Source organism: Miniopterus schreibersii, assembly GCF_964146895.1.
Source record: "Miniopterus schreibersii genome assembly, chromosome: 9".
Taxonomy (NCBI): Eukaryota; Metazoa; Chordata; class Mammalia; order Chiroptera; family Miniopteridae; genus Miniopterus; species Miniopterus schreibersii.
The window spans coordinates 2,217,228-2,232,095 of record NC_138118.1 but is presented as its reverse complement, the minus strand read 5'-3'; the positions used below and the strand labels follow the sequence as shown (position 1 = coordinate 2,232,095).

Below are 14,868 nucleotides of genomic sequence, written 5' to 3'. Positions count from 1 at the left end.
GGTGGGATTACGGGCAACTTTCACTTTCTATATTACATCTCTCTATAATAATACAGTCTTTCAAAGCACATGTAGGATAATCAGATAAATATTAAATATTTAAAATGTGGGCAGGGTGAGGGTTCTTATGTGCAACAAAGAAACAACCACCTCTCATGAAACTGCAAGCAAATGAGAGTCTCAGAATCTAGCAAACAAGTGACAGTGAATTAAAATTCATAGTAGAGTACCCATTCCTACTCATTGAAGGGCTGCAATGTCATTGGCATAGTCTTTATTCAGAGTGTGTCTTTACCTCTGTTTTAGTGAATGTAAAATATATATTCTATATTTTTTAAAAGCATATAATATATATTATATATATAATATAATATATATTATATTTTTTAAAAGTATAGAATATATATTATATACTTTTTATATACATTATATATATATATATATAATCCTCACCAGAGGATATGTTTTATTCTTTTTTTTTTTAGAGACGGGAAGGGAGAGAGAGAAAGAGGCATTGATAGGAGAAACATTGATCAGTTGTCTCCTGTACGTGCCCCCACCAGGGATCCAACCCAAACCCAAAACCTAGGTATGTGCCGATGGGGGACCGAGCCAGCAACCTCTGGGTGCACAGGATGGCACTGCAACCAACCCAGCCACACCTGCCAGGGCGTGAATGTAAAAATATTGATGAGACTCCCACAGATTCTCTGTCAACTGGTGTCCCTCTCTTTGGCTTTGCCTTAAAGTCTTAAATTCCTCAGGGTTTTTTTGGAAACAAACTTTTACAGTTGAGGAAGGACCGCTGGAAACTTAAATTCTAGATTGTACCATTTTGTGTTCATATTTTTACTATCAAAGTTACACTTTAAAAAACAGGCTATCATTGTTTTCCCCTTTATTTTTCAGTAGAAAAATGATGTTTCAAAAATCATTTCAATCACTTAAAATTCATTCTTATTTAGTCCACGGTACATTTTTAGCTTCTAAAATTCGTATTGCTTTGCAGACGTTATTTCAGTAAGGCAGGCCATGTACCTGTGTGACAGAAGAATTAAGGGGAGAAACTGAGAAGACACAGCCAGAACAATCAACTTCAAACATAATTTGTGGCCCTGGCTGGTGTGGCTCAGCTGGTTGGTGTGCGCCGAAAGGCTGTGGGTTCGATTCCCGGTTGGGGCGAGTATGGGATGGGAGGCACCGATGGATGTTTCTCTCTCACACTGATGTTTCCCTCTTTCTCTCCCCCTTCCCTTCCCTGGAAGCAATGAAACAACAACAGTAATAATAATAATTTGAGAATAGGAGGATGAGGCATGAGTGAGTAGGCCTCCTGTGCACGGTTTAGCTAGATAAGAATCTTGCCCTCGGGGGGCGAACACTAAGCTTGGCACTACTTAACAAGACAAATACAAAAGGGGCAAGCAGGTAACTGAAAAATAAACATGGAAAACAGGCAAACAGAAAGATTAAATATCGATATCCATTGTGCCCATGACCATAACTTTAAAAGACATGCATCTGGGGGGGTTGGGGGGAAGGGCAGGGGTGGGACAAGTTGGCAGACAGTCTCTAGTCCCAAGAGGGTGGCCTAGAAAACATCCTGCCAGCAAGTACCATAAACTCCTAGAAATGGGCTCCTTCTCTCTCCCTCCCTCTCTCTCTCTCCCCCTCTCTCTCCCCTCCTCTCCCCCTCTCTCCCTCTCTCTCCCTCTCTCTCCCTCTCCCTCTTTCTCCCTCTCCCTCTTCCCCTCTCTCCCTCTCTCCCCCTCTCTCTTTCCCCCTTTCTCCCTCTCTCTCCCTCTCTCCCCCTGTCTCTCCCTCTCTCTCTCTCTCTCCCTCTCCCTCCCTCTCTCCCTCCCTCTCCCTCTCCCGCTCCCTCTCCCTCTCTCTCTCCCTCTCTCTCCTTCTCCCTCTCTCTCTCACACACACACATACACACACACACACTTTCTTAGGCTCCTCTCCTTTATTGATACACAAGACTACCGGACAGATTCCCAGGGCTGCCGCACCAAACGACCACAAACTGGGCGGCTGTAAACAACAGAAGTTTGTTCTTTCCCAGTTCTGGTGGCCAAAAGTCCAAAATCCGGGTGTGGCCCGGCCGGCTGCCCCGGAGGCTCTGGGGAAAACCTGTTCCACGCCTCTCTCCTGGCTTCTGGCGGCTGCCCGCAGGCTCGGCGCTCTTGGCTCGCAGGTGCATCACCCCAATCTCTGCCTCCGTGGCCACGTGGCCATCGTGTGTGTGCGTCTGTGTCCTCACATGGCGCTCTCTGTGTGTCCTCTGTCTTGTAAGGATGACGGTCATGTTGGATTCGGGTCCACCCTGCTCCAGTATAACCTAGTCTTAATTAATTATACCTGCAACAATCCTGTTTATAAATAAGGTCACATTCTCAGGTCCCAGGAAGGACAGAACCACCAAACGGCCTACATGGATACCTACCCATTTTAGCAAATTGCTAACAGTGTATACTGCTAGGAATTTTAAAAATATGTATCGTTACTGATTTCAGAGAGAGGAAGGGAGAGGGAGGGAGAAACATCAATGATGAGAGTCATTGATCGGCTGCCTCCCGCACGCCCCCTGCTGGGGATGGAGCCCGCAGCCCGGGCCTGTGCCCTGACCGGGAATCGAACCGTGACCTCCTGGATCCTAGGTCGGTGCTGACCTGGCAAAATTTTTTTTTTAATCCTCACCTGAGGATGTTGTTTCCTGTTGCTTTTCAGAGTGTGGAAGGGAGAGAGAGACAGAGAAACATCACCTGGTTGCTTCCCACACAAGCCCCGACCGGGGCTGGGGATGGAGCCTGCAGCCCAGGTACATGCCCTTGGCCGGGATCAAACCCGGAGCCCTCTGGTTTGTGGGCCGAAGCTCTAACCGCTGAGCCAAACCAGCTAAGGCCTGTTAGAGGGGTTTACAGGATGCATTAACTGCATGCAAACTCTTCTTGGCACAACAAAAATTGTATTTACATTTCTTTTACATCTAATCGATCAATATGAAGGAAAAATAAAACCAAAGTGAGTTTAACAATGACCGTGTCCACACAGTAAAAAGTAAAATCAGGATTTAGTGGTTCCTTGGCTAGTTTGATCTGTGTAAAGATAGGTCCCCCAAAAAATCGGTCCAGAATGTAGTTTGGGGCCTGTTTTTATGACACTGACTATCTTTAAGAGTCAGAGACATTGGTCAGATGGTCACGCTCCCTTGTGTACTCAACCAGGTGAGGATTTCACAACAGACAATGACATACATGTACAATGGAAAGGGAGCCCCCAGGCCCCTCAAACACCCTCCGGGTTGAAATCTGCATTCCTTGGCATGGCTCTCGGGCCCCCCTGCCACCGTCCAGTCACCTTCCAGCCTCTTCCCTTCCTCCTCGCCACGAGCTCCAGCCTTCAGGACTACTTTTGGTGGACAACATACTTGACCAGCTTGTCCCAATCCCTTCTTTATTTTTTTTCCTTTGGCTCTCACTTCATAGTCTTCACTACAATCCCAGACCACTGCTCTCCCAACGGCGATGGTTATATGTCCCTCCGGTGCTTTACCCCATCCCGGCTCCCCTGGCCTGTAATGAGTTGCGATTAGCTGTCTGTATCCCACCCTAAGAGACAGCCGCAGGCGCCTGCCTGAGTCACCTTTTATACCTGTTATTCAGCAACAGCTCAATAAAGGCTTGTGGAGTAAGTGAAATAAATGGAAAAACATGGGTTAAGAAAAAGAGCCAAGACAAGCCTTTATAGGAGTGCTTACTTTTTAAAAAGAAACTGTATCTTTATAAACCGCATATACATACCTACTTTGCTACATTTTATGTTGGTTGTTACAATGTATACTTCTATAAAGAAACAGGCAAGTTTTTGCCACCGATAATCAACATTTCTCATGTACACTCTTTCCTTCCCGGGGTTACTGGCTTTCGGAAACCTGGGTGGAAAGGATCGTGCAGTTTCTCACGGAGTCTCCAAAATCAACAGAGGTCAAAAGAGTTGTCCACAATCTTCAGACAACATAACACCCGCGTAGAAACCTTTTTCTCAGCCACAATAAATGCGGAGAGGGAAATGACTACAGGGCAGCACACAATATGCATCATACAACCCACTTCTGTAAAACTGTCAGCCCACAACTCCCTGTGTGTGTGTACAAAGTCATCATTCATCAAAATGGAAACGGATTATCTCTGGGCCGGGATTCCAAATGGCATAAACTTCGTTTTCCTTATTTTTTAAATTATTTTGGTCAACTACACTTGACATTCAATATTATTTTATATTAGTTTCGGGTATACAGCATTGGGATGAGACACACAATTTAGGAAGTGATCCCGATAAGTCTGGTACGTACCTGGCACCACCCAGTTATCACAGTATGAGGGACTATATTCCCTGGGCTGCACTTTATATCCCCATTTACTTTCTTTGTATTTTTCTTTTTAACTTTTATAACAAATAACTATCATTTTTATAAAAGCAATCAAGTCGTTTTTAAGGAATAAGCATTTTTTTCCTCCAAAATTACCTCCTCTTTAGCCTTAATTAAATTTCACTTTCACTGTTTTTTCTTCCTTTTTCTTTCTCGTTACTATCTCATCTGTGGAAATATTAAAACAGTATCTGCCATGCTATCATGACTCCTGTAACCATCAGGTTTCAGAGTTCTAGTTTCCCCCCTTAGGAACATCTGCCATTAAACAAGTAAAAAGGTTTTTCCAAATGAAAATGAATGGTATTGCTCTGTCTTTCCCCTAATCCTGTTTTGTTGTTGTTGTTAATCCCCACCTGAGGATATTTTTTCCATTGATTTTTAGAGAGAGTGGGAGGGAGGGGGAGAAACAGAAACATCGATGTGTCATCAACCGGTTGCCTCAAGAACGTGCCCCCACTGGGTCTGGGATTGAACCTGCAACCCAGGTATGTGCCCTTGACCTGGAATGGAACCAGAGACCCTTCAGGGCTCGGCCCCCACTGCTCTAACCACTGAGCAGCACTGGCCAGCGCCGTCTTTCCTCTAATCTTAATAGATATATTCGGCCCTGGCCAGGTAGCTCAGTTGGTTGGAGAATCATCCCCATACGCCAAGGTTGCAGGTTTGATCCCCGGTCAGGGCACATACAAGGATCAACCAATGAATTTATAAATAAGTGGAACAGCAAACAGATGTTTCTCTAGATAGACAGACAGACAGATAGATAGGTGATAGATAAATAATAAAAATATATTCCTCTCCCCCAGCTGGTGCCAGCTGGTGCCCTGCCTAACACCCGTGGGAAGTTGTGTGTGTTTGGTAGAAATCTCTCTCCCCCGCTAGCCTCTATATCCCTGTCATCTCTGTGTTCCTCATTACACTGCACTTGTGGGTGCTCAGTAAATATTTTAAAACGAAAAAGAAGCCATCATTACTCCAATGGGCTCTGTGTGAGTGAGGAAAGGAGGGAGCCAGGGAGGGGGAACGAGAGGAAGAAACTTACCTTCCGAGGGTGGAGGGTGCGGGTAGAGGGCCCCAACTCCACTCCCTTTGCTTTCTACCTTCCTGACCTCTGGGAGGCTGGTCCCTTTCGCTCCTCTGCGTCCGGATCTATTTGTCCGTAGGCCGCGGGCATCTTCCCCTCCCTGTCCCTCACCTTGACCTGCCTTTGCTGGCTCAGTGCCGTCATTGTCACTGGGAGGAGTCGTCGCCTCTGTGTAGCCCCACACACCTGCAACCTGCAAGACAGACCAACAGCACACCTGAAGGACCCGAGCAGCACGGGGGAGGAGGTGGGGAAGGAGCAAAGGCAGGCGGGAATTTGAAGTGGGTGGGTATTTCCATCTGGTTCCTGTCTTATCAGTGAGACTCTGGGGCCCAGTGCTCGGCTGTCCCTCATCTGCTAGACGGCCAGGCCTGACGTCTGCCCTCCTCTCGGGCAGGCCCTCCCAGGCTCGAACCATTCCTCTGTGACCTCATTCTCTGCCCTGGGTTCCATGTGCCGCTCTGTGAGGTCATCAACATAAGACCCCTTTCAGCTGCCAAGCCCAGAAGCCCCAAGAGCCAGGTTCCCTGAGAGATCCGTCTGGGGGTGATTTTAGGACACCCCCTCCCCTCAGCGGGTCACCCCTGCACTGAGCCTGGGGGCGGATGTCCTCAAACACGGGGTGATGGGCCCTTTTGTCCACTGACCCCTTGAGTAAATTCAAAGGTCTAGAGCGTCCCTTAATCCCGAGTGGGTCCCCCTCCCCCAGGCATGGATAGCTGCACCCCTTCGGTGCAGGAGCTGCCCCAGAGGCTGTGGCCGGGCCCCAAGGGTGGGGCAGCCAAAGAGCACCTTCTGGGCAGCCTGGCCGCGGCGCACGCCCTCGCCAGGGTCATCCGAACGTGCTATGGCCCCCACGGCCTCCAGAAGTTCCTGGTGACCACCAAAGGCGAGACCGTGGTCACGGGGTACGCCACGGCCATCCTCGGGGTGCTGGAGCTGGAGCACCCGGCCGCCCGGCTCCTGCGGGACATGGCGCTCAGCCAGGGCGAGCACAGCGGCGACGGGGTGGCCTTCGTGGTGCTGCTGGCCGAGGCCCTGCTGGCCCAGGCCGAGCGCCTGCTGCGGGCCGGCCTGCCGCGCGCCCAGCTCCGGGAGGCCTACACCGCGGCCGCGGCGGAGACCCTGGCCCTGCTGCCTTCGCTGGCCATCCGCTCGCTGGGGCCTCTGGAGGACCCGTTCTGCGCCCTCCATTCGGTGATGAACACCCACACGCCGTCCCACGCGGACTTCCTGGCCAAGCTGGTGGCCCACGCGTGCTGGGCGGCCAAGGAGCTGGACGGCACCTTCCACCCGGAGCGCGTGGGCGTGTGCGCGCTGCTGGGCGCGCAGCTGGAGAACTCGTGCCTGCTCCCGGGGCTGGCCGTGCCCGCCGCGCCCTGCGGCCAGGTGACCGCCGTGCTCACCGGCGCCAGGGTGGCCCTGTTTGCTTGCTGCTTCGGCCTCGCCAGTCCCAAGGCGCCCTCGACCGTCCGTCTCGCTAGCTCCACGGACGTCCTGCGCTTCGGGAAGGGACAAGATAGACTGATAGAAAACCAAGTGGCCCAGCTGGCCAACATGAACGTTAACGTGGCCGTGGTGTGGGGGGAAATCGAGGAGAAGACCCTCGCCCAGGCCAACAAGTCGGGCATCATGGTGGTGCAGGTGAAGTCGCTGCGGGAGCTGGTTTACCTGGGGGAGGTGCTGGGCACACCTCTGATGCCGTATCTGGTTCCGCCCCTGGAGCCAGGGAGGTGCCACCGGGTGTACCAGCAGGAGCTGGGGGAAGGGCTGGCCATGGTGTTTGAATGGGAATGTCCGGGCACCCCGGCCCTCACCCTGGTCCTCAGGGGCGCCACGAAGGCGGTGCTCCGGGGCGCCGAGCAGGCCGTCTACCACGGCATCGACGCCTTTTTCCAGCTGTGCCAGGACCCCAGGCTGCTTCCCGGGGCCGGGGCCACGGAGATGGCCCTGGCGAAGATGCTCTCAGATAAAGGCACCGCCTTGGAAGCGCCCGAGGGGCCCGCGCTCCTGGCGTTCGCCGAGGCGCTGCGCTCCCTCCCCGAGACCCTGGCGGCCAACGCGGGCTTGGCGGTGCCCGAGGCGATGGCCCAGATGACCACGGCCCACCAGGGCGGCCACTTCCTGGCAGGCGTGGGGGCCGAGGGGATAATCAACGCGGCCCAGGAGGAGGTGTGGGACATCCTGGGGGCCAAGGCCCAGGGCCTGCGCGCCGCGGCCGACGTGGTCCTGCAGCTCGCCACTGTGGATGAGATCCTGGTGGCCAAGGGCGCTGTCCCCCACACGCAGGACTTGAGCCCGGACCCCAGGGAGGCAAAGGGATGCCCATCGCCTGAGGGGAAAGCCCAATAGCAACGTCCTCAAAATGCGGGGACTGCCGAAGAGGGGCACGGTCACCCCGGAAATGACTGTCTGCCTTACCTAATCCCTCCGTGTGTGGGGCAGAGTCCATTTCTTTAGTTAAAAAAATAACATAAAAGTCCTTTTCATTGATTTACTTCCTTTCAGATTCTTGGCTTTTTTTATTTCCCATTTCTCTCCATCAGATCCTGTTCCTTTCCCCCAATCAACAGCAGGGTTCAACTCTATTCGAGATTTTTGGATTAAGCTCCTGAGGATGAAAACCGAGCGCAGGTATTTCTTCTCTGCTATTTGGCCGTAGGACGTTCTCATGTACCTGAATTTCTGTCTAGATGTCACTTTGGCAACCGGAGAACATCAGTCCCAGCTCACAGGAGTGGCCGCGCATTCCTGTTGTATTTGGGGAAAGAAAGGAGTATTTAAGGCAAGAAGGAAGAGCGTGAGGAGGAGGGAGGGAAGGGAGGAAACTCAGCCGGCACAGATAAGAAAAAACACAGGGGCACAAATAAGAAAAAAAAACAGGGGCCACCCCGCCGGTGTGGCTCAGCGGTTGAGTCAACCTATGACCCAGGAGGTCAAGGTTCGATTCCTGGGATTCGGCTGGATCCCCAGCAGGGGGCGTGCAGGAGGCAGCCGATCAATGACTCTGATCATTGATGTTTCTCTCTCTCTCTCCCTCCCTCTCCCTTCCTCTCTCTGAAATCAATAAAGATACACATTCAAAAACAAACGGTTAGACGTGGGCTAAGGTGGCTGTGCAGGGGAGGGGAGCTGGGAGCACCCAGCCCCAGGCTATCTGGGTGGGACTGTGAGTCCGACTGGACACACCCCTGGGCATTAGAGAGGGTGTCCAAGCAGAGCTGTAGCCATCCAAATGACTGTGTCTGGGAAAAGAGCAGAATCCAGTGGCAGGACCTAGGAGACGAGAGGCTGCAATCTCTCAGAATCATAAAAATCAAGACGCTTTGAGCATTCGGAGAGAGAACCAGGCTCGAGAACCAGAGATCTCATAGGGGGTCTATTAGCTGCCACCCAGCGAAACAAATTTGCAAAGATTCTCTTGAAACTGGCAAGAAGTGAAGTCCTGAAGCACTGTTAGTGACCAGGGGACGGCAAACGGAAATGTGGAGAACCACGCTCGTTATTACTAGTTTAAGGTATAAAACAACCCCTGGTGTGTGGGTCCTTGCTGTGCCTTCATCATATTTTAGTGAATCAAATGTCTCTCCTGCCATTAAGTTCTCTATTCTCACAGCCTCAGTTCCATAATAGTGAAAATGGCAGGAATAGTTAACTTTCTAAAGCAGTACAAAAGAACTTCATATAAATGTTATTTAACCATCAAAACGTATTTATGAGAAAGAAGTCAGGTTCTCTCTCGGTTGCAGGAGACACATTTGAGCTCCAGAAATATTAAGTAATCGGCCAATGTTACACAGTAAATAGAAAAGGGAAACCCGATGCTTTAGTCTTTATTGCCCCGACCATAAATTTCTCTATTGTGATGTTTTCAGAGATATAACCCCTATGATTACAAAGCAGATATGCCTCCAAGTGGCCCTTTGCAAATTTACAATTGGTGTTTTTTTGTTTTTTTTTAAATATATCTTTATTGATTTCAGAGAGGAAAGAAGAGCAAGAGAGAGAGATAGGAACATCAATGATGAGAGTTATTGATCGGCTGCCTCCTGCTTGCCCCCTACTGGGGATCGAGCCTGCAACCCGGGCATGTGCCCTGATGGGGAATTGAACCCTGATCGCCTCGATCCTAGGTCGACGCTCAACCGCTGAGCCACGCCCAGCCGGGCTACAATTGGTGTTCTTAAAATTAGACAAAAAGCTATGTTCATTTTGTAAATATAAAGTGTTCTCACATTTTAGTTACAGATCCAAGACATACAGAGATCTGGAAAAAAGTATGGCAGAAACAAAATTAACTAGCTTATGCTGAGAAGGTAAAAACACCTGACCACACTCTAAATTAGAAGACAGAATTCATGCATCTTATGGGACGTGCTTTCGGGGGGGGGGGTGTCCTGGAGCATGTGCTAGAGGCCCCCTGAATCACTCGGCTTCCCATCTGTCCCAAGACAGGTTGTCAGCTCTTCAATTCTGTGAACTTTCAAGTGTCCTTCAAATGAATCTCCTTGAGTGAGCCAGAGTTGGCTTCCCCTTCCTGTCATCTAAAGCGTTTCGACTGCTCCAGAAGGGCAGGAAATGTCACACAACAGTCCAGGTGCCTACCATGGGCAGCCAGCAGACAGGCTTAGGGAAGGAACCAGAGCTCATGAGAAGCTGGAAGTGCTTGGGTATCGAGTTCCTTTTAGCATCGTTGAGGGTCATCTCCTTTCCCTCTGCCTGCCTCCTAAGCTCTTGCTACTGGGGTGGTCCAGGAACCAGCAGCACCAGTCAGTATCCTTCAGGAACACGCTAGAAGTACAGTCTCGAGTCCCCACCCCCGCCCCACCTGTATCAGAATGTGCACTTTCACAAGATATCCAGGTGATTGGGGTGCATATGAAAGTTTGAGAGGCACTGATCTAAGCAACAATGCCAATGAGCTATATCATGATTATGCTTAGAAATCAAGTATCCTCCTTAATATCCTTAAGCATCCAGTTCAAGCGTTAAAGATACATGACTCAGGCATCAAGTTGTTTCTTTTCACTCACTGACTGTGGAGAAGTTGACCAGAGTGTGGCCTCGATGTTACTGTTTCCAGATCCTGCTTCCGAGGCCATAGGATCAAGGCAGGGTCTCGAGTTCCCCCAAGGCCCATGGAGCTGGCCACACAGGCCCCTTGGAGACGTGCTTCCCTTCGCTCGAGGAGGGACTGAGTTTCAGAAACAATTCCAGAGCGTGTCCTGTGCGGTGGACTCCGCATGTCCATCCCCAACCCCTTCCGGTTTAGCAACGTTGTTTCAAGAGGCTGGGAGCTGACCCAGCGCGGAGCGAAGCAGCAAGATCCGGAGAAAACAGAAGGAAGAGGAAGGTGTCTGAGTCCTGTGGAAGGACGGACGGAGTGGGGGTCTGTCTGCGGCCGAGTTGTGAGAACTGTTCCTTCATTTGGGTGCTGGAGAAGCTGGGACCTGCGCAGGTTAGGAGTCCTGGAGGGAAGACGTCACTGGTTTCAAGTGAGAAGACTGAAGAGTCCTCGGGAGTTTGTTCCCGTCCTGCGCCTCACGGACCCCGTCCCCAGAGACCTTTCCGAAGGGGGCCCCTAGGGTGGGAGCTTGGCTTCCTAGGCCTACAAGTCTGAGGCCTACTAGCGCAGAGAGCGGGGATGGAAAGCTAAGGCTCAAGAGAGAGACAGAAAATTCCAAAGCAGGGACACTTGAATGGGGGAGTGAACACCAAGGCTTGGGGACCAACCAATTTCATTTGTGAGTAAGCAAAACTAGTTTGAAGACTTGCTTGACCCCTGGCACCTACCTGGTGCAGGTGCTCGCCCCAGGCCACTGCCCTGTACTCAGATACTTTGTTAGGGTCACCGCCCAGGGGGAGTTGTCCCTGTCGTGCTAAAATGTCGAAACCTGCAGTAGACACAGAGATCCTGGAATATCTGTGATTCCAAAGGTAGCTGAGCCAACTCTTCTCCTGAGACACCTGCCCCAACACACATTAAAATCTCCCTTCCTCAAACACATGGGGAGAGGAAGGTTAGGGTGGAGACGAGAGAGAGACTCTGATGGATTCCTGAGAGGGGCTCTGCTCACCTCCCAGTGGGTTCCAAGGAGTGAAATGGGAAAGAACCCTAAGAATCTCCAGGAAAGTTGTGGAGGGGGCGTCTAAGATCAGAGGAGGTTCTCCTTCGGATCTGGAACCCTGGAGCCCAGAGGAGTTCTCAGTGCCCCAGGATGGAACAGAATGGGCTGTGGGAGAGAGGTGGGGAAGAAAGGGCCAAAGGAATGTTCTGTGGGGCCGGAGCACCTTGCCAGGGACATAGGCTTCCCTGGGCCCCAAGGAGGAGACCAAGAACTGACTTGGGTGAGGTCTGAACTGGTCAGGAAAAACCATGAAGAGACTTATCAGCCTAGAATTAACTAGATTAAGTGTCCTACCATCAGGCAGAAAGGGAGCTGGAGAAAGAACCACTGAGCCCTGGCTGGGTAGCTCAGTTGGTTAGAGTGTCATCCCAATATGCCAAGGTTGCAGGTTCAATCCCTGGTCAAGGCACATGAAAGAATCAACTCTCTGGGACGGCATGGAGGGACCTGGGGAGTATCATGCTCAGCAAAATCAGCCAGTCAGAGAAAGACAGGCATCACGTGATCTCACGCATATGTGGAATCTAATGAACATAATAAACTGGTGGATGAAATAGATACAGAGACACAGACGCATGGACCAGAATGAGGGATCTCAGAGGGAAGGCGGGGGTGGGTGGGGAATTTACATGCATGTATGGAAACCCATGGACACAGACAATAGTGGGGTGGAGGGAGTTAATGGGGGGGAAAAAGAGGGAATATCTGCAATACTTTCAACAACAAACATAAATTTAAAAAACAATCGACCAATGAGTACAGGAATGGGTGGAACAACAAATCGATGTTCTCTCTCCCTTCTCCTCTCTCTCTAAAATCAATAAATTAACACAAACACCAAATCTAAAAAAAAAACACAAAACGAAACATTGAGATCATTTAGTTACAGGCCAACATACTTCCTACACACTGAGTCCAGAGCTTGAAAATTCAAACTCTACGCATCCGAGACTATTCAGGTTCAGACAGTCCTGCGCGTATCCTCTGCAGAGCCTGGCACTGGTTACGGCGGAGCCGAGAGCGGCCAGGTGCTGGCTAGCAAAGCAACACGGCGCATCTTTGAGATGCAGTTTTGTTCATCACACAGGTTTAAAAACACACTGGCTCGCTGTAAGATTTCTTCTAACTCACTGATGGGTCGGAAAAGCAAGGCGGAGCCCAGCGAGCCTTTCCAAATGCCCCCGAACTCACAAGGAGAAACGTTTCCATACCCAGGTTAGCGCTGAGCTCCAAACATCCCCCACCTGGGTATCCTGCCTCCTGCGCCCACTGGCTCCAGAGCCCGAGCACTGCAGAGGCCTCCGCACGGCCGCTCACCTGGGGTTACCCCGTGGGGGCCGCCTGAGCTCTGGGCCAGCATTTCCCCTCCAGAAGAGACGAGGTGGGACTGTCAGCCAACTCTGGGCTTCCCTGTGTAGATGTAAAATACTAAATGCTCCACATTTCATTCCTACCTTTTTTTTAAAATCCTCACCTGAGGATATTTTTCCCATTTTCAGAGAGAGTGGAAAGGAGGGAGTTGGGGGGAGAGACAGAAACATTGATGTGAGAGAGAGACATTAATTGGTTGCCTCCCACTCGCGCCCCGACCAGGTGCCAGGGATCAAGCCTGCAACCGAGGTACGTATCCTTGACTGGAATCAAACCAGGGGCCCTTCAGTCCGCAGGCCAACGCTGTAGTCACTGAGCAAAACTAGCTAGGGCCCTACCTTCATTTGATCAAATGAATGAATGAAGCCATTCTGAAACCTCGGTATGGGCTGTGAAAACACCCCACTGGGATCTCCTGCCCCCCGGAGTGCACCTGACCAAGCACCTGTCTTCAAACTCCAGCACCATGTTCCCTGGAAGGCAGTTTGGGCTCCAGCACTGGATCCGTCTGGCCACCACCACCTCAGAGCTGCAGCCCTCCACCTCCCCTTCCCAGGGGTCAGACCTCCCTGCTGCCTCCAACAGTCTCCTCCTTCCCTCAAGGACATTTCTTCCTGGAAACCTGCTGCCAGACAGTCCTGACCTCTCTTTTGTGGAGGGAGAACCTGAACCGACATGGGAGGGCAAGGCCTGGATACGAGGTCACTGTGAAATGGGACTTCCTCCTCACACTAGATTGGGCCTCCCAGGTGGCTCCTCAACAGTCACTGGAAGGAAGAACTTCAGGTGTAACCCCACCTCCCACGCTAAGAGCCACTACCAGGCCACTCCCTAAGGGCAGGGGAGCCACACCCGAGCCGCAGGCTTGCACTTTCCCACCTCACCTAAGAGAGCCCCCCCCACACACGTGGACTCAGCTCCTTCTTGACTGTTACTCATTTCTAGGGGCCAGGTAAGCTCATCCTTTGAACACACGCCCCCTTTCTCCTCTTAATAAGGCGTTATTGCTACATTAATAACAATAAAAATGAAAGCAGCCTTTTATTTACGTCCCCAGGCCCTTTGCAGAACCATTACCACGCTGGCCCACGTGATGACCGCTGAGTGTTGATGGGACCGACCGGTATTATCGGCCCCACTTCAGAGGGAGAAACAGACGCACACTAATCTCTGCGTCGTTCTCCAAGTCTGCTCAGTGAAGGCTTCGGCCCTTTGACCTCTAAGCCCTCTTACACTTTTAAAATGGCACGTTTTCCGAGTGGCCGCTTGGCTCAGCAGTTAGTGTGGCCCAAGGACGGAAGGAACGGCCAAGGTCGTGAACCTCAGCTGCAGGCTCCATCCCTGGCCCGGTCGGGGCACTGGCAGGAGGCAACCAATCACTGTGTCTTTCACATGGATGTTTCTCTCTCTCTCTCTCTCCCACTATCTCTGAAAAGCAATGGAAGAATATACTGGGGTTTGGATTAAAAAAATAATAAAATAAAATGGTACGATCTCGGTAAGTTGTCTGAAATCACGAAGCCAGGTGAAGGACCTGAGATGAATGCTTTGGGTGGCAGGCTCAATCTCCCACACTGTTCTCTGTGCTGGCAAGAGCGCGGCTCACACTGACCAGCTGTCCGTGTGCCAGGCACTGTGCCGAGCGCTCGCAGGGGTGCTGTGGAGCACCTGCTCACGTCTACCCCCACCCCGTCTAAATGTAGTTAGATTATTGGTGCCACACACTTATCAGGAGCTGACCCCCTGCCTGGCCGAAGGATATGCTCTGGTTGGTTTAACCTGATCGACCTGTCCCATTCTCCTGGTTAGTTCCTGGTCCAGGGGTGGGGCCTGGGCCCAAAGGGCCC

General features: G+C 51.3%; 1 protein-coding gene and 1 long non-coding RNA gene across 2 annotated transcripts in view; one reads left to right on the top strand and one right to left on the bottom strand.

Moving 5' to 3' along the window:
* Positions 1-1,989: 1,989 nt before the first annotated feature.
* Positions 1,990-14,868, bottom strand: part of LOC308562185 — a 63,868-nt gene continuing 50,989 nt past the window's right edge. The window contains exons 2-3 of the long non-coding RNA XR_013999591.1: positions 5,481-5,715; positions 1,990-2,329 (exon numbers count right to left, since the gene is read on the bottom strand). This is a non-coding gene — a long non-coding RNA (uncharacterized lncRNA). The remainder of the gene's footprint in view (positions 2,330-5,480; positions 5,716-14,868) is intronic.
* On the top strand, positions 6,234-7,874 carry CCT8L2 (chaperonin containing TCP1 subunit 8 like 2; the record flags this gene model as incomplete). Its single annotated transcript, XM_081147108.1, has 1 exon — positions 6,234-7,874. One exon carries the CDS (start codon positions 6,234-6,236, stop codon positions 7,872-7,874), a length of 1,641 nt encoding a protein of 546 aa, XP_081003234.1.